We start from the raw sequence: 18939 nt of genomic DNA, 5'->3' as shown, positions 1-18939 counted from the left end.
CTCCAACAGCCTCAGGCTGCTAAACCGCTGCCCATCTTTTCTGACACTCCTGAGACCAGACTGAGCCATGTGTTTAACTCCTTGGTCCACCTTTGGAGCCCCTGGTTGTCTGAGCTCTTTGTGGCATCTGGCAGGAGTTCCTGGTATCCAAAGCTGGCGGATAGTAGGGCAGAAAGAGGCTCTCAGAAGCGCAGGTCCTCATGGCATGGTGGGTGTGGAGCAGCAGCCTTGGGAAACGGTGTGTGAAGTACTGGATGAAGCCAGCAGGGAGTTGGCCTAGTGCCTGGTGTACCTCAGTTGGGAGCTCCCTGTAGTGGTGCTTCTGGGGATGGGTAGGACAAAGATCCTGGCTTAGCTATGCCAGGCCATCCCTGGTCCATTTCCCACCCAGGCTCTAGTACACACCTTATTCCTCATGGCACGGAGTAGGTCTCTCACTGATGTCCCCTTATATGATCGGAACCTTTTCAGATCTGTGGGCAGAGAAATGGGCTGCAGGGATGTCCCATTGGGCCTCTTCCCCTCAGGCCCACCCAAGTGTGGCCTCTACCTGCCTGCAGTGGTGCTGAGATGTGCTTGTGCCAGTTTTCTCGAACCACCTTGTGGCTTCCTTCCTCCAGTGCCATCACGAGGGGCCCCTTCTCTGGCTCCTTCTCCAACCAGTCGCTGACATCCTAGGACCCCACATAGCTCCTAAGTCTTATGGACAGTATCAGAGGCACCAGGGCTAGGGTTGTGTTATGTGGTTGGTGTTGAAGTAGTGATAGCCTCTTAACTTCAGATGACAAGGGCAATTGCCTCCTGGAGAGTGTAGCTTCCCTGTGCCCTACCTCCATGCCACCACCCACCTTGAGGGAAGTACTGTTGCCTCTGTTCTATAGGTAGGCAGCCTACAGCTCAAGTGTGGTCTCTTGCCCAAGGTCACAAATGGAAGGAGCATCTGCACTGATGTTGCAGTGTGAATGACTGCAGATGAGAGTAAACTGCATTTCCAAAAAGGGGAAGCTAGAACATATACACACATTCCAGGGTCCAAAGTAACAAGACTCTGACTTCCTTTTTCTTGTTCAGGACCTGTGATGGTTTGAAAAAGAATGGTTTCCATAGGTCCATATGTTTAAATGCCTGGTTCCCAGTTAGTGGAACTGTTTGGGAAGGATTAGAAGGTGTGGTCTAATTGGAAGAAGTGTCACTGGGGGTGGACTTTAAGGTTTCAAAAGCCCACACCTGGCCCAGTGTTCCTTTCTTGCCTTCAAGTTGTGGATTAAATGTGAGCTCTCAGCTACTGCTCCAGCACCATGCTTGCCTGCTGATATGATACTGAGATGATAATGGACTAACTCTGGAACTGTAAGCAAGTCCCCAACAAAATGCTTCCTTCATAAGTTGCCTTGATCATGGTTTCTCCTCACAGCAATAGAACAGTAACTAAGACAAGAACCAAACTTGAAGCTTGGGGGCCCTTCCCAAGATCTCCATCTGACCTGGAAAAACTGGAGCTGCTTGGCTCTACTCCAAAAGAGGGGGTGGGCCAGCACCCATCCTGCTGAAGGGCGATCCTGAGGCAGCAGGCTCAGCATGGCTTTCACCAAATCCAATGCCACAACCTTGTCTGGAAGGCAGAAGAGGAGGGATAGTTTATAGATGCTCAGCCACATGCTTCCTTCCTCCCATATTTGCTGGTCTGGCTGGGTTCTCCCTTCCTCACCGTGGGTCTCTTCCTCCAGATGAACCAGACAGGGATCCCCCGAGAGGATGTTGGCCTGGCGATAGAGACTCTCACCAAAGGGGTGGCTGCCACCAGAAAGCACATAATAAAACACACAGCCCGCAGAGAAGATATCCACAGCACTGGTCTGGGGGTCAGAAAGATGGGCATGAGAAGGAGGAAGTGGTCCTTGCTAAAAATCCTAACTGGACCTGTAGAGCGGCGTGAGTGTGTGTGTGCCTGTGCGTGTGTGCATGTGTGTGACTTTCTGATACTAACCCCAGGTCTATACTGACATTGCATCCTACCTAGCTCATTAGGTCAGAACAAGTGAAAATCATCTTTTTTTTCCTTTCTTTCTTTCTTTCTTTCTTTCTTTCTTTCTTTCTTTCTTTCTTTCTTTCTTTCTTCTTTCTTCCTTCTTTCCTTCCTTCCTTTCTTTTCTTTTCTTTCTTTTTTTTTTTTTGAGGCAGAGTTTCTGTGTGTAACAGTCCTGGCTGTCCTGGAACTCACTCTGTGGACCAGGCTGGCTGCGAACTCACAGATCCACCTGCCTCCGACTCCCAAGTGCCGGGATTAAAGGCATACCCACCATCACCCACCTCCCTACCCCACCCCCGGCAAAAGCCAACATCTTTTTTCTATGTAGCTTGAACTTAGGATCCTCCTGCCTCAGCTTCCTCAGTGCCCCAATTACAGGCTACCACACTAAATGACTGAAGAATAGTGAAGGTTAAGCATCTTTCTAAGCCTGGCATGATGCGAGTAATCCTGGCACTCGAGAGGCTGAAATGGGAAAGCTGAGGATTAAAGGTTGGCCTAAGACTAGGTACTAAGAGCCCATGCCAACAAAGTCATTTTTTCTAAGTTGTGGTTTTTCAACCTGGGTGGTACTGAAAGAAAAAAAACTGTCAGGGGTGTGTGGTGCCCTGTATACTGTGCCATGTTCTACTGTGGCATGTTTAGTAGCATTCCTGCCTCACAAAATGAAAGAGGCACTTTCTTCCCAAGGCAAGCCAGCCAAAATGCCTCCAGACATTGCCTAATGTCCTCTCAGCTGTAGAACAGTCCCTGATGGAGACTGATTTGGGAAAGAGGGAGTGGATTATCCCCTGGTGATAGAGGGACAGGCCTGGAGGGGCCTTTTTCAAAGAAGAGCTGGGGCATGGAGGAAGCCCTGTTACTGGTGGGCAGACTCACGGGGCTGTCTGGGGGTAACTGCAGGAGCTCTGGTGCCATCCAGCCTTCTGTGCCGGGAATGCCGGAATGGAGACTGAAGCTACAACGGCCTACAGGTAGCTTCTTGCAGAGGCCGAAGTCAGAGATAACTACTCTGCCTTGTCCCTGGCTGTCAGGCCCAGCCATGAGAATGTTGCCTGGTTTCAAGTCACGGTGTACTACAGGAAGGAAGGGGAGAGTGAGTGATTGCCAATGTGGAAGAGCAGGGAGCTAAGGACTGGAAGTAAGACATGGTACCTATGTGTAAGGAATGCAGGTGGGCCAGGCCAGACATCATCTGCTGTAGCACCATGGTGGGCTCCAGGCCCCAGTGGTCTTGATCTGGGTTTTCCACGTACTAAGATGAGGGCGAGACAAAAATGTCACTTTCCAGTCCAACGCTTCCATCCCTCCTTCCCTTCCTGGGCTCCCATCCCACCTCTTGTAAGGAGGCCTGGCAGAGCTCCAAGGCAATGTAGTGAAACTGGGGACCACGCTCAGTGCAGAAGTAGCGGAGCACATTGGGGTGCCTGTCAGATTCTTGGAGCAGCTGCACCTCTCGCTGAACCAAGCTGAAGCACTCTCGGAGGAGCCTCTTCACAGCTACTGCCCGTCCCTCAAACTGTCCTCTGAGAGGTGGACCAAGGGTTGGGAGTTCAGAGAAAGCAGATACAAGAAAGAAGGGTCAGGACCTATCCCCAAGTCTGGGAGTCTGGAAGAATGCCCGTCCTTTAGTTGTTGTCAAAAGGGCTGCAAGTGACACAGCTGCAGCCTGGGCTCCACCTGCCACTCACCGGAAGACAAAAGTTCCGCCTGCCCCACGTCCCAGCACATCCTTGGGATTGAAGGAAATCTTCCCCACTACAGTGGGCTGCTCTGCTACGGATTGGGGTGGGAGGAGATACCATGTCCTCTTAGTGAGCCACACTCACAGCCCACACTCATCCTCCCTGCCTTCCTCTCGAAGCCATAGTCCATACCCACCCTCCACCTTGGCCTTCGTCCAGACTTCACCCTTCTGTGCTCAGTGTGCTGCAGTAGCTGAGAGCAAGGACACAGGTGCTAGGCACATGGCTCCAGTACCTGGTGCTGCTATTGGTGGGGTTAGACAAGTGACTCGGAGCTGATAATGATGCCACCTGTATTGGTGAGGCTCAAATAGATGTGTGGGAGAGGGAGTGGGGGATGTTGTCTGTGTGGCCCCCTTTTGAGCACCTCCTGTCTTGGCATTCTTCCCACCTCTAACACTTGCAACAATTCTTTTCACTGAAGTTGAATGTTGCAAATAAAAAGATGAATTCAAGGAGACGGATGCATGATGAGAGTGAGCACAGTTACAGCAAATAAAGATGGGGCTGGGTGTTGCAGTGCATACCTACAGCAGAGCATAGTGCCCTCAAAAATCTTGGTGTGCAATTAAGATGGGTGAGGCTGGGACAAGGAAGAAGGCTCAGTCAGTAAAGTGCCTGTCTTGCTATGGGAAACTAAGTTGGATCCCAGCACCCATGTGAAAAGCTTGACATAGTAGTAATCCATAATTGTAATCCCAGCACTGAGGTGGCTGAGACAGGCTGATCCCTGAGGCTCATTGACCAGCCAGCTGAATCAATGAACCACAGGTCCCTTGTCTTAAAAATCGAGGTCTAACCAGGCATGGTGGTGCATGCCTTTGATCTCAGCACTCAGGAGGGGAGAGGCAGGAGGATCTCTGTGACTTTAAGGCCAGCATGGTTCCAGGACAGCTAGAACTACGTAGAGAAATCTTATCTCCAAAGACCAAATCCAACAACAATAAAGACCCCAAGACAAGCAGACTTCACTCCAGAGTCAGAAGACCCAAGGAAATGGGTTTTGGGGTGCAGTAGAATGTATATTTACATGGATTCAGTGGAGTCAATAAATGACAAGAACTACATCTCAGGGCTGAGGTTACCTTGTTGTGGAGTCCTTTGAAAAAGCTGTCCATGGGCTGGAGATGTAGCTCAGAGAGTATGCTTTGCTAGAACTGACTCTGGGGAGGGGCTGAGGCCCAAGGAAGAGGACATGGGTGAATATTGGCGCCTCAAGTCAGGAACCAGGCAGACAGCAGCTTGAGTAAGTGGATAGCAGGTAGGGATTTGACATGAGGAAGCACACTGAGCAGCAATGGGGAGCTACCAGCACCAGCTCACAAAGACACAGAAGGCACCAGACTGGCTCAGAGTCAAAGAGCAGAAGACTTGAGTGGGTAATAGATGCACAGGCTATACCCACCAAGCACTTAGTAGACATCAGTGGGTCATTGTGGGATTAAGTTAAGGATTAAACCAAGAAGCATTGAGAAGAATGTTAAAACAAAATCAAAACCACGCCTAGGTAATTTACTGCTACCATTACCAATAACATTATTTAAAAACTATTATTACTAACCATTGCATTGGTTTTGAGACTGGGTTTCTCTGTGTAACTGCCCTAGGTTGTCCTGGAACTCCTTTTGTAGACCAGGCTGGCCTCGAACTCACAGAGATCTGCCTCCCAAGTAAAACATTTATTAACATCACCTTCGTGTGATTTTTTTAAGATACATATCCCAGGCTGGACTTGAAATTTTTGTCCTCCTGCCTCCATTTTCCAAGCGCTGGGATTATAGGCATGTACCACCATGCCTGGTTTATGAGTGCTGGGGTTCAAACCCAGGACTTTGTGCATGCTAGGCACACATTCTCCTAGCTAAGGTATGTCCCCAGCACTGACTTGATAATGATTAAGATGACAACTTCTCACAGTGCAGTGATGCAATGAGGTGGGTGTTAGTATTCCCATTGGACCAATGAGAAAACAGATGCTCAAAGAGAACTCTTCAAAAGTTAGCTGACAACAGTTTGATTTCCACTCAGTTCTATCCACAACTAAAGACACTGAAAATAACAATAAAATTGTAATAGGAGACACTTGAGGAGATTGTCTCTTACTATCTGTCCCACCATCTGTGGTTTCCAACAATTTGACTTTGAAATTAAATTATGTTCACATCTCCCTTTTCTCTGTTTTGACTTCCCAGTTTTGTTCACTCAAGTTCACCTTCAGGATCATGGGATGGCTGGCCTTGCTCTGAGGGGCTTTGAAATCCCTTCTGGTTCTCCAGGGTGGCTCTCGAAGACTGTGTCTTCGAATCTGATGAAGGGTCATGAAAGCCTGCGGGTGCCAAAGGGCTGTGCTGCTGCTGCTGTAATACATGGGTTTTAGTGAGCTCAAGCCTTCCTCCTGAAGGGCCCCACACCTGTGCCACAGCTGGGTTCACAACAGAGCAGGGGCTCCTGGGAGGAAGGCAGAGCAGACAAAGTTAGGCAAGGGAGAGGCAGAGTTCTCTCTAGGAAGACTAAGATAGACAAGGTCAGGATGTTGGACTTACCTGCCTCATCAGGTAGAGGACCCAGGCTCCCAGGAGGATGGCAGTGAAGCTAGCTGCCAGCAAGTCTTGGGATCCCAAGCCTGAAGTTTTCTCTTCAGGATGTAGTTCTGGGTCCCAAGGTTCTTCCCTCCTCAGGCTCAGGAGCTAGGAACAAAGCGGTACTCCCTCCTACTGTGAAATTCCCAATTCTTCATCACTGGGTTCAGGGCAAGGTTTAGCTGAAGGGGTGGGGTGGGGGGTCCCTGTATGATGTACCTGTGGTGCTGCCCACAGTTCTGAAACATCATGGTGCTCAGGAGAGGAGTCGACCAAACCTGCCAGAAGACTAGCATCTCTTTGAATGTCATTAAAAGTTCATATGCTCAGATGGGGTAGTGGTGAATGCCTTTAATCCCAGCACTCGGGAGGCAGAGGCAGGTGGATCTCTGTGAGTTTGAGGCCAGCCTGGTCTACAAAGTGAGTTCCAGGACAGCCAAGGCAATTACACAGAGAGACCTTGTCTCAAAAAAACAAGAACAAAAAGAAGGAAAAAAATCATGGGGATATTGCTGAAACTACAATATTCACCTTGATGAGGAATTTTGTGGGTGTGGAGCAAACTCCCAGGATTTGAAAAGCATTGCTCCTTCTAACCTTGAACACCTTACTAGCACTTCTCCAATCTCTCCAGGGAGAGAACACCTTTATAGTTTTTTTCTGTTTTCAATTTCTCACTTGATGAATATTTTACAATATTTACACTGAAGAGTACAAAAGAAATCTTAGAACTATGCTTTGTGCTTTAGAAGCCAATATCATTTTGACATTTTTAACATGTCTGGTAGTAGCAGCAACAAAATGTTTGTTTTCTGGGAACTTTTGTGAGATTGACTGGGGAAGAGGTACAAGGGCTGCACAGTGTCTCTGGGTCTACCCATAGCCCCTGGCATTGAAGCACTAACCTCGGAGAAAAGAGCTGGAGCTTGGAGGTCCTCTAGGGTTCTTGTCTCCGTAGACCCTTTCTCTGGGGTGGGATGGACCCTCAGCATGGTGGTGTGCAGGACTGGGGGAAGTTCATGGTATCCTAAATGGTAGGAAGAAAAGCCAGAGGGCTGAGGATGCTTTCAGTATTCCAACTAAGAAACTGGGCTTATAAGTCTTTTATCCTCATCTACTCCAAATTAAAGTCAGGGGATCTCACCAATGAGTAGCCACTGGCTGGGGAGGGCCACACTGCCTGAGGGGTATCTGACAGCAGTGCTGGGTGAGCCCTCTCGCTCCCCTGAGACTTGAAGTGTCACCTCATCTGTTGTGGGGCCATCCATGGGTGCCAGGGTCAGTCCACGGGGCTATGGCAGAAGATGGAGAGCCACATGTGAAAGAAACCCCTTTCCTGCTCTATCCCTCTTTGCAGTCCACTCAGAGACCCCCTTCTCACCACAAGGGCCACCCCAGTGTGGACCAGTGCTTTGGAGACATAGAAACCAGCTTCTTCTTTCCCCACATACAGTGTCATCCTAAAGGGGAGGGGAAAAAAGGATGAGTGATGCTGGTGGCTAGCTTCTGCATTAGTCTACTTATGTCCTTTGTAGTTGCTTCCATATTGACTCTGGGATTGATCATGTGACTCAATTCAGCCAATGAGACAAATATGACACAAGCAGAGACTTGAATGGTGCTTGTGCATTGGGAGTTGCCCCTCAGTACTGTTCTCTGAGGCCCTGAGACTACCGTGTAAGGAAGCCTACTCTACCACTAGGGATGAAAGACCTTAAGGTATACAAAATAACCATTCTATTTGGTGCCTCCTCGGCCAAATGGCCCATCGACTACTAGATAGGTAAGTGACACTATCCCAGATCATTGCTTCTACCAAGTCATCAGTTGATTTTAAAGACCGGAAAAACTACCTGGATGACCAAAAAATCTTGGAAAACAGCAGGTGTCTGTTGCTTTTAAGTTCCAAGTATTGGAGTGGTTTGTTATGTAGCAAAACTAACTGGTACAATATCCATAGCAACATTTTCTCAATATAAGTCTCACTTTTGGTTTTTTGTTTTGTTTTGTTTTGTTTTGTTTGTTTTTGAGGCAGGGTTTCTCTGTGTAACAGCTCCGGCTGTCCTGGAACTTGCTTTGTAGACCAGACTGGCCTACAATCTGCCTGCCTCTACCTCCAAGTGCTGAGATAAAGGCGTAGGCTATCAAGGTCTGGCTCACTTTTTCTTTTAAAGATTTTATTTATTTATTATGTATACAACATTCTGCTTCCATGTATATCTGCACACCACAAGAGGGCACCAGATCTTATAACGGTTGGTTGTGAGCCACCATGTGGTTGCTGGGAATTGAACTCAGGAACTTCGGAAGAGCAGTCAGTGCTCTTAACCTCTGAGCCATCTCTCCAGCCCCACTTTTTTTTTTTTTTAATATGGGATTTTACTATGTAGCTCAGGCTAGCCTCAAATTCATGATGCTCAATGGGCAGTGGTGGCACATGCCTTTAATCAGCACTCAGGAGACAGAGGCAGGTAGATTTTTGTGAGTTTGAGGTCAACCTGGTCTACAAAGTGAGTTCCAGGACAGACAGGCCTACACAGAGAAATTCTGTCTCGAAAAACAAAGCAAAAATCATGATGCTCCATCAGCAGCATCCTGAGTACTAGGACTGTTGGCATACACCACCACATCTGGCCCAGACCTCTTGTAAGAACTCAGTTTTCTAAATTGGAACTTGTCATCTCTATTTCACCTTTTGCTTTTTTCTCTTCCTCCTTTAGTGCTTTGAACTTCTGAAAATAGAAGTGCAGTCATGCACTTCTAAGAGCCTATAAGCTTCCTTGATCATAAAGGCTGGACTCTAACCATCCCATTCCTCCTAATCTCCCCCAATCCTCTCTATTGCCTTCTACTTAGTACCTTGAGTTTTTTCTGCTCCAGCCTGCAGCAGCATCTTTTTTTCAGTGTAATACAATTTATATTTTATGTGTATGGGTATTTTGCCTGCACATATGTCTGTACACTAGACACATGCATGGTACTTATAGAGGCCAAAAAGATCACCTGGAACTGCAGTTACAGATAGTTGTGAGCTGCCATATGAGTGCTGGGAATTTGAATCTCGGTTGTTTGGAAGAACAGTCAGTGCTCTTAACTGCTGAGTCATCTCTCCAGTATCTCTGTGGTGTGTGTGTGTGTGTGTGTGAGAGAGAGAGAGAGAGAGAGAGAGAGAGAGAGAGAGAGAGAGAGAGAGAGAGAGAGAGAGAGAGAGAGAGAGAGAGAGAGAGAGAGAGAGAGAGAGAGAGAGACAGAGGTGAGAGTAGTAGAGGGAATCACCAGATAGTTCTGGCTGACTTTAAACTCATAGAGATCTACCTGCCATTGCCTCCTAAGTGCTGGCATTAAAAGTATGCACTACCATGCTCAGTCCCTTGGGGTCATGTTCTTCCTAAACTCATTCTGAGATGTTCTTCATACAGTAACCAGAATAATATTTCTGAAAGGAAATCGTGAGTCAGTCACTTCCTTGTTTGAAATTCTCTAAGAACTGACTGCTTCTTAGCCTTGCAGAAAAAAAAATAACCAAGCCTTCTTTACGCAGTCCTGGCTTTACCTACAGCCTTAGACATGAGGCTGCTTAGACCTATGTCTCAGCCTTTGACTTTCTGTATCCCATGTGCCACGCCTTCTCCCATTTTCTGTTAATCCTTTAGATGTTTCTTCTTCTAGGAAGCTTTCTATGCCTTCCTCTTGTTTCCAGTCTCAGTCTAGGTATCCTTCTTTATGCTCTGTCACCACAACCTGTCTGTCTCTTTACCCTTATCTCACCATGTTTTAGTTCCCTTTTATATGTCTGTCCCCTCACTAGACTCTGAGCTTCCTGTAGGCAAGAATACTGCCTGTGTTGTTTGCTGTTGGAGTCTCAGAGCCTAGTAAATGACTAGCATATAATAAGTGCCCAGTTAGCATTTGTGGAGCAAATGGAATGAATGGGCAATCCCTGACCCCAGTCTGTGTCTTAGGATGCATAAGGGAGGGTGACACTTGAAGTATTTAACAATCAGTTTGATACAGTGTTTATGGAACAAACCAGGTTGGGACCCAGAGTCTCCTCCCAAGACAGACTTTACCCAATCACTTGCTAAATGGTGACTATGAAGGAGTCCTAGGGACACTATCTTGACATCTGATTCAACTGTATTGGTGAGTCATGACTGGATATCACCATTGGCTATTTGACTAGGGCTGTAACCCTGCAGAAATTCCCTCCCTAGGCTCTAGATATCAACACTTACAAAAGCTGGATGTCTAAGGAAGAGAAGTGGGTGGCTGTGTCCTGGGAGCGGGAAGCAGGAAGTCGGATGTGGCCCCAGTGGAGGACAAGGAAATGTAGTGTGTCCCTCGCCAGTGTAAGATGTGGCAGCTGGCGCAGACCATCCTGATGCCATGTGTAGATGCCCATCACAGGCACCCCCAGGTCTTGTGTCCACAGCACAGTTCCACTTCCTGGATCCACAGTGAGCAGCAGGCCCATCCCACAGGATGTCAGGTGGCTCATGTCTATCAAGAAAGACAGCTGGGGAAATGTCAGAGAGATCTCATGGGACACACTGGAAAGCATCTGGGGTAGGGGGTCATTTGGGTGTGCAAAGGTCATTTGAGGTCACTTGGAGGGTTACAGGGACATTAGAAGATCAACAAGAGTTTGTTTCAAATGGGAAGAGATTGGTCAAGGCCATCTAAAGTTGACTCAGGTGTGTCTGTGAGTCTGGGTCATTTGAAAGTTAAGATGAGAGGTCATTTGAGGGAATGGTCTTTGGTTGTAGGTCATCATGCACAGACATGGCCAGACTGATGTTACTAAGGTCAAGTAGTGTGGTCTAGAGGCAGGTGGGTTCTTCATAGAATATGAAGGAGTCAGCTAGGAGCCTTGGTGGTGTCACTTACATGTCAGAGTTACTTTGCATGGTGCCTCATGAAGAATGATGGAGTCAAGATTTGAGGAGGCATTTAGGAGCACGTGTGAGGCTTGTCAGTGTAGTGGTTTGAAAGAAAATGGCCTCCAAAGGGAGTGGCACTATCAGGAGATGTAGCCTTGTTGGAGTAGGTGTGACCTTGTTGGAGGAAGTTTGTCACTGTGGAGGCAGGCTTTGAGGTCTCATATGTGCTCAAGCCATGCCTAGTGACCCAGACCACTTCCTGTTGTCTGTGAGTCAAGATGTAAGAACTCTCAGCTCCCTCTCCAGCACCATGCCTGCCTGCATGCCACCATACTCCCAGCCGCCATGCTCCCCACCATGACAGTAATGGATTAAACCTCTGAACTATAAGTGCTTTCCTTTATAGGTTTTGTTGTGGTCATGGTGTCTCTTCATAGCAATAGAAACCCTAACTAAGACACTCGGGAAGTTGGGTAAAGTGGGTATAATATCAAGGGGGGTAGCAAGAGTTATATGGAGGACTCACTCAAGGCTATATGCAGACATCACTCACCATGTTGAGGTCAGTAAGGACTTGATGGGATTGCTCAGGGTATTGGGGAGGTTGCTTGGTGTCCCTTAAGATGCAAGGAGTCACCTCAGGCTACCTGGCTGGGGTCATTTGGGGTAATGGATAAGTTCAGATATATTGCTCGGGCTATGTGATCATCAGTCTGGTGTTCGGTGTCACCTCAGGTCATCTGTCAAGCTGTGTCATTCAGCATGTGAGGGGGCATCATACAGGTGGATCAGTGTGTGCTGGGACTTAGTCCTCAAGTCACTCAGGGTTTCCTAGGTTGGGGACTTTGGTCCAAGCAAAGGATGAGAAACGCGACACTCACATTTTCCAGGTGAGTCATCCATAGGGGGCGCTGAGTAGCGGCGGTAGGTTGTGTTCCAGCGCAGGGCTGGAGCCCTTGGGTCATGCATGGAGACTGTGTACTCTGTGTATCAGAAAAAGGGTCACCAGGAATATAGTCATATGGTGCTTCCCCAATCCGACTCCAGAGACTGTCCCTCTTGTAGGATTGGAGACTTACTTCCCAAGCATGCGAATTGGAGGCCTAATAATCAGGCTTATCATTCATTATACCTCTAGCTCCTTGATCAGTGCTCAGTAAAATGTGTATTGATGATTGTCAGGTTGACTGAACTCAACTAGGGTAGCAACTGTCAGGCCCGGGCAAAGAAAATGAGGGGGTTTCACAGAGCTTACGTGTTCGGCCGATGTAGAGTTGAGGGGTAGAAAGGCCTTCTGTGCTCAGTGTCATCTGAGTCTCCCCTGACTCAGGGTCCACCGCAAACCATGTGTCCTGCTTCCGGCCTGTGGAGGGGGGAAGAGAGCCAGCTTTCAAGGTGATGTAGGTGAGGGTGTGTGGGCCCCTTTGTTCTTGGCCAAGGTCCCCATTCCTATTGCCTGGATTTGGCCCCCACAGGCTGCAGAGATACTCACCTGTGTAGAAGACCCCATCAGAGCTGCGACAGGGAGAGGCATGAACCAGCTCTGGGATGGTGAATGGCAATTTCTGAGAGGGAAAGGGTCCAAGAAGGGATAAGTACAGAAACATGCAGAGCACTTGCTATGCCATACTTTCCTAAGATCAACCCAGAGAAACCTTTTCACTGGACACCTTGCCCTTTCCATTTCCCAGGAGAGGAAAATGGAGTTTGGAGAGGCTCAGTAACTTAGCTCATGCCACTCAGACCAGCCTCAGAGCCAGCATCCTTAGGTCACTTTGCTATAGAGCCTCTTGAAGAACTGCAGAAAATCCCACACTGGGTGCCAGGACACCACATGATCCCCTTGATTCCATCTGATGACCTTCTCCCCACACATATACACAGGCTTTAAAACTCAGTAACCACAAAAGACAGTGAAAGTGAAGAGCTATTTGGACTCAGTGGTGGTGGTGAATGGGGGCTACCCTCTACCCTTTGGTTCTCTCTCTCTCTCTCTCTCTCTCTCTCTCTCTCTCTCTCTCTCACACACACACACACACACACACACACACACACACACACACACACACCAGGAATCAGATCCCAGTCTGTGTTATGTGAGTGAGTGCCTTGTATTCAGGTTTCTTAGGGTTTTAACAAGGGACACAGAGTGAGGTGAGCATATACAACCCATCAACATTCAAAAACAGAGCCATTCACCTGACACACACATGACCAAACTCAGTCCAGACTAGCAGAACTACCCAGCCTAATTTTGAGGGTTTTGGGTTTTAAGTCTTTGATTCTGTGAATGATACATTATTTAGCAAAAGCTAACCAATATAGTTTTCACCTTAATGCTCTCAGAGTCCTGGAGGTGCCCACTGATACACTCAGAGGTCTGACATTCTGCTCTGCAGACACAGCCAGGCCCTCTCCACTTTAGCCGACAGCCTTCCACGGTGCTCAGAGCCCCGACTTACAGCTTCCAAGGACACCCCACTCTGACACACTGTCCCTTCACCCATTGGCACTCTGGCTGATGGAGTCCTGCCCACACCCATCCCAGGAAATGAGGGGAAACAGACCATCAGCCCCTGTTGTTTCTGGGTTCCCAAGATGTACAGGCTGCCATCAGCTGGGTCAGAGAGAAAGGCCATTCTGTGGAGCAGAGAGGAACATGGGGAAGGCTAGGTACATAGCCCTGGTTTCATGAAGGTCTTATCCCTCCACCTTCTCAGTTAGCAAAACCCATCCTTGTGGGAGACACCTTGGAGCAGTAGGAGTCCTTTCCACACCATATAAGACTAATTCTTTCCCCTAAAACACTCACATGTGCCCCCAAGCCCATCACACAACTATGGCTTCCCCAGTCTCTCCTTAAGAGGCCCCAGTTCACTTACTCTGTGACATACATTGGTCCTTGGATGATGGGGTCTGTAGGGACAAAGACATAGAACCTGAGTCTCTTTTTGACTCTATTGAAAAGCATAGATAGAGCCATAGCATTTACCCTGTGCCAGATGCAGAACCCAGGAGATGGCAAGAGCTCTATGGGTAGTCTCTGTCATGCTACTTTGTCCCAGTGTGTAGGTGAAGTCATTGAGGCTCAGAGAGCTGAAGTGATTTTCCCAAGTCCACACAGTTGGTAAGTGATGAAGCTGTCTATAGACACTGGCTTTCTGGACCCTAGTGTCTGTGTGTGTACATGCATGTGAGCATCTGGTGTGTGTGTGTGTGTGTGTGTGTGTGTGTGTGTGTGTGTGTGTGTGTGTGTGTGTGTATGAGAGAGAGAGAGAGAGACAGACAGATAGAGAGAGATTGAGAGAGGCATCTTCTTTTCTTTGAGACAGCGTCTCCCACTGAATTTGAAGCTTACTAATTTGGCTAGGCTGGCCAGCCAGGAAGTCCCACAGATCTTCCTGTCTGTGCCTTGCAAGTGTTGGGGTCCAGAAACATACTGCTGTGGTTGTTTTTTTTTTTGTTGTTTGTTTGTTTATATGGGTGCTGAACATCCAAACCCAGGTCCTCATGCTTGTGTGGCAAGCTGTTGACTCACTGAACCATTTCCCTAGCCCTTTAGTGTTCATGTTCTTATCTTCTATGCTGAGGTGACTGCCCACTCTACCACTTAGGGAGACCTGAGAGAGATAAGCAGCTATTCCTTGCTCACCATCCTTCAGTGTCCACTTCAAGTCCCCTGTCTGCTTGTTCAGTGCATGGAGACTTCCATCCAAGGTAGACACAAACAGAAGGCTCTCTGGCCTGAGGGTCTGGACCTGGGATGAGAAACAAAAATCATCTCATATGAGGGTGCCAGGACCATCTTGCCTTTGCCCCCAGGCAGGAGTGACTATGACTTCTCTGGTTGAGGAGACAAATATGGGAAGAAAGATGAACTTGACCTTATGGGGGATTACAGTGGGAGCTTGGGGAGCTGAGGGGACTTGCATTTCCTCCTTTTTCCTTCACATCCTTCTGTCTTCCAAAGCAGAACAAATGTGTGCACGTGTGTGTATGTTTGTTATATGCATGCATGTGCATATTTGAGTGGGTGTGTGGTATGTGTGCATGTGTATGTGTGTAAGTCGGAATTCAATGTCAAATATCTTTCTTGATTACTTTCTATATTATTTATTGAGACAGGGTCTCTCACTGAACCCGAGACTCAATGATTCTGTTAGACTGGCCAGTGTGCTCCAGGGATCTGGCTGTCACTTGACTGCTAACTGACTCCTGCCACCCAGCACTGGGGTGACATTCATGACCATAGTCATCGGGCTTTTATATGGGTGCTGTCGACTCAAACTCAGGTCCTCAGGACTGAGTGGGAAACAAAAGAGCACCCTCCCTCTGGGATGGGAACTATGGGTATCCTGGTTGCACAGGTCAGGAAGACTAGGGTACAGGATGGTCAGAAATGGCACAAATGGGGTGTAGAGTCTCCTTCAAGATGCCGTTTCCTTCTCCTTAGTCACACGTGTGCCTCTTTTCAGAAGACCCTTTCCCTCTCTCGGGACTGGCTCAGCTGCTTTTGGTGCCAAGCTTTGTAGTCCCCCTGATGACTACAGGAGGGAGGCCTGGAGCTACCTTGTATCTGGCTCCTGCTGGACTCACTTGCCAGCTCTGGGCCCTCCTTGAGCAAACAAGGTGAGGCTGAGCTCAGAGCAGGAACCCTAACATCCGGGTGGCCCAGCCGCACCCCTTAGAAGGCCACATCCTGCTTCAGGACCCTCAAGTCTGAGGTGGGGCCAGTGGTATTCGCTGGAGAGTTAGGATCCCACCAGCTAGACCCTCTCCTTTGGACCCCAGTCTTGCTATCTGCAACATGACAGAGACATGGAGCAGGGAAAAGGCTGCTTCCTGATTGGCTGCCCCAAAGAGGATTTTATTTTATCTTTATAGTGCTTAAAATACTGCTTTTAATTATCTTTCTGTTGTTGTTTTGTGAGACAAGGCCTCCAGATGTAGCTCTGGTGCTTGCTGTGTAGAGCAGGTTGGCTTTGAACTTCTGACAATCCTCCTGCCTCTGCCTCCAGAGTTATGGCATTAGAGGGATGTAATGCCTGCCCAACATTAACAGCTTTTTTTTATCGGAAATTTTTATTTTATTGATTGATTGTTCTTTTGAGACAGTCTCTATGTAGCTCTCGCTGTGCTAGAACTCACTTTGTAGACAGGTTAGCCTCAAACTCAGAAATCTGCCTGCCTTTGCCTCCTGAGTGCTGAGATTAAAAGGTGTGCACCACCATTGCTTTGCTGAAATTTTTGATTTTAAAAATCCAGATTTTCATTATCATTCTCATTTCTAGTTTTTTTTTTCCCCAAGAAATGTCAGATCTAGACATACCAGGCTCTCATTATTATTTGGCAACAGTGGATGGAATCTGAGCTGGAAGAGGGGGTGAGGGGTGGAGAAGGGGAGAGACCCCAGGCTGGGCAGAGTGGACTCCCAGCAGACCAGATCTCTACACTTGAATATAGATCATTTGTCCTGGAAGTTCTGAACCTGAGGCGGGGGTCGGGAGTGGGGTGGGGGTGGGGTGGGGTGGGTGGGGGAGTAGGGGTGGTGGTGAGTCCAATCACACCACATACAAAGGGGAGGGCTATCATAAAGGGCCAAAAGCTGAACCATGGTTTCACAATCAGTTTTGCAGCAGAAGACCCTAACTGGATCATACTTTTCAAGAAAACTGGATTCTCAAAGGGTTTTAGTGGCCTGAATTTATGTCTCCTCCCCACAAGCCCCCTCCCCATCTCTGCGGCAGAAGAGGCTTGAGTTGGCAAATCTTTCCAGGTAGGTTGTAAGAGGCATCTCCCCAAGTTTTTGAAGAGTTCACTCCCTAGGGGTTGATTTGGGCCACCTGAGACCAAGGGAAGGAGGGAGAGGCATTCCTGCTGACCAGCCCTGCACTCACCTGAGGCCTGATCGTCCCCAGCAAACTCGCAAGCTGCAGCAGGAACCAGAAGGGAGACCCCAGTGGGGACTCCCAGGCTGAACTCGCCATAGCCTGTGGGCATCACAAAGTCTCCAGCTCCCTCTGCTCACTTCGTGGCTCCAGGCGACAGCAGAGCTCTCTCCACGGGAGACTCCGCCCCCAGCAGAGCCAGGTGGGGAAGCAGAGTCTTGGGTGAAACCTCCCTCACCTTGTGGTGGCCCCCGCCCTTCTCATCTCACCTACACTTTACTCATTTCCTTCTACCTTGGCACCAAACGTTGCCAGTCTGAAAGATTTTACTGAGACAGACTGTGGAGAATGTACCAAGGTCTGTGCTGGCTCTCTGTCTCTCTGTCTCTCAAGATTTACTTAATTTATTTTATGGTGTGTTTTGCTTGCATGCATCTCTGTGCATCACCTGCATGCCTGGTGCCCAAGGAGGTCAGAAGATGGTGTTGGATCCCCTGGAACTGGAGTTATGGATGACTGTGGGGCTTTGCTGTGTAGGTGCTGGGAATCAAACCTGGGTACTGTGCAAGAACAAGTGCCCTTAACCATCTCTCCAGACACTGTGCAGATTCTCCATCCTTTCTTAACTGTGCAGATTCTCCATCCTTTCTTACCAAGGCAAGGCTCAGGCTCGGACTGGAACTAAAATTCAGACATCTGACCTCAATGCGTGTGCTCCTCATTATTTTATTATTATTTATTATTTTATTATTTCTTCATGTGGCTGGCCCCCACTGAGCTGTTACGAACTGTGAATTAACTGATGGAGTCACTCATTTATCTAATAGACATTTCTTGGTCTAATAGGCTACCCTGCTGAGCAAGACAGAGAAGTTCTTTGTCTTTGTAGAACTTATAGGTCACATGGTTAAGAAATCAAAGCTGGGCAGGGTCAGGGGTTCAAGGTCCTCTCTGGCTACATAATGAGTTTGAAGCCACCTTAGACATTACAGGAGACCCTAACTGAAAATCAAAGAAGGACAAACGGACAAAAACATCAGACGTAAAGAATGGAAGAGAATTTTGTATGGCTGTACCCGTTTTAAACATAAAACAATTTTGTTTTGTATGAGTATTTTACCTGCATGTGTATCAGTGGCAGAAGCATCAGGGTGTGGAGATGTCAGTCCTGACAGCTGCTCACTTTACCACACTCCCTTGGTCAGCTCCTCACCGTCCTCTTTATCTTCTGAATCCCTAACACTGTTGTTGCAGTCCTCTGGCTCCAGGCCACTGTACACCATATCCCTCAAATTCCTTTGCCTCCTACCTGCAGCTAGAACCCATACACTCTCTTCACACACAACTTTACCTTCCTTCCCCAGGTTTCAGGGGACAGGTTTCTTCCTTTCAGTCCCCTTTGGCCTCCTCTGGGCCAAATAAATAAATACATATCTATATATGAAATACATACATATATCCGTAAAAATGTAATTTTCAGGGCCATGGAGATGGGTTCGTTGGTAAATGCCTGCCATGCAAGCATTAGGATCTCAGTTCAGATCCCCAGCATCCAGACACAGGCCAGTGCTGAGGATTCAGACAATGGATCCCTGGATATCACTGTGTTTCTCTCTCTGGGTCAATCACTGAGGTTAATGGGCAGGAGCATTCTTATTGGTCAGGTCTAGGCCACGTGTCCAGTTGCCTGTGGATGGTGTTTAAGAGGGACGAAAAAAGTGTATTTCTTCTTCTTCTTTGGTTTTTCTGTATAGCCCTGGCTGTCCTGGAACTGGCTGTGCAGATCTCGAACTCAGAGATTCGCCCACCTTTGCCTCC

At 48.1% G+C, this 18939-nt stretch overlaps 1 protein-coding gene across 1 annotated transcript; it reads right to left on the bottom strand.

The window, feature by feature from the left end:
* Window positions 1-11: 11 nt before the first annotated feature.
* Ern2 (endoplasmic reticulum to nucleus signaling 2) lies at window positions 12-17220 on the bottom strand. The gene is given in 23 exon segments (XM_035441615.1): window positions 12-134; window positions 137-322; window positions 406-473; window positions 551-674; window positions 1485-1612; window positions 1709-1856; window positions 2909-3105; window positions 3185-3284; window positions 3366-3555; window positions 3721-3805; window positions 5987-6128; window positions 6318-6461; window positions 7259-7380; window positions 7498-7645; window positions 7735-7813; window positions 10589-10853; window positions 12115-12216; window positions 12489-12596; window positions 12726-12798; window positions 13801-13873; window positions 14116-14149; window positions 14886-14991; window positions 17131-17220. Coding segments are annotated over 23 exon segments (2835 nt in total).
* Window positions 17221-18939: the final 1719 nt, after the last annotated feature.

The sequence above is a fragment of the Cricetulus griseus genome, chromosome 3 (genome assembly GCF_003668045.3).
Source record: "Cricetulus griseus strain 17A/GY chromosome 3, alternate assembly CriGri-PICRH-1.0, whole genome shotgun sequence".
Taxonomy (NCBI): domain Eukaryota; kingdom Metazoa; phylum Chordata; class Mammalia; order Rodentia; family Cricetidae; genus Cricetulus; species Cricetulus griseus.
Note: the sequence above shows the minus strand (reverse complement) of the source record. Positions and strands in the feature narration are given on the sequence as shown.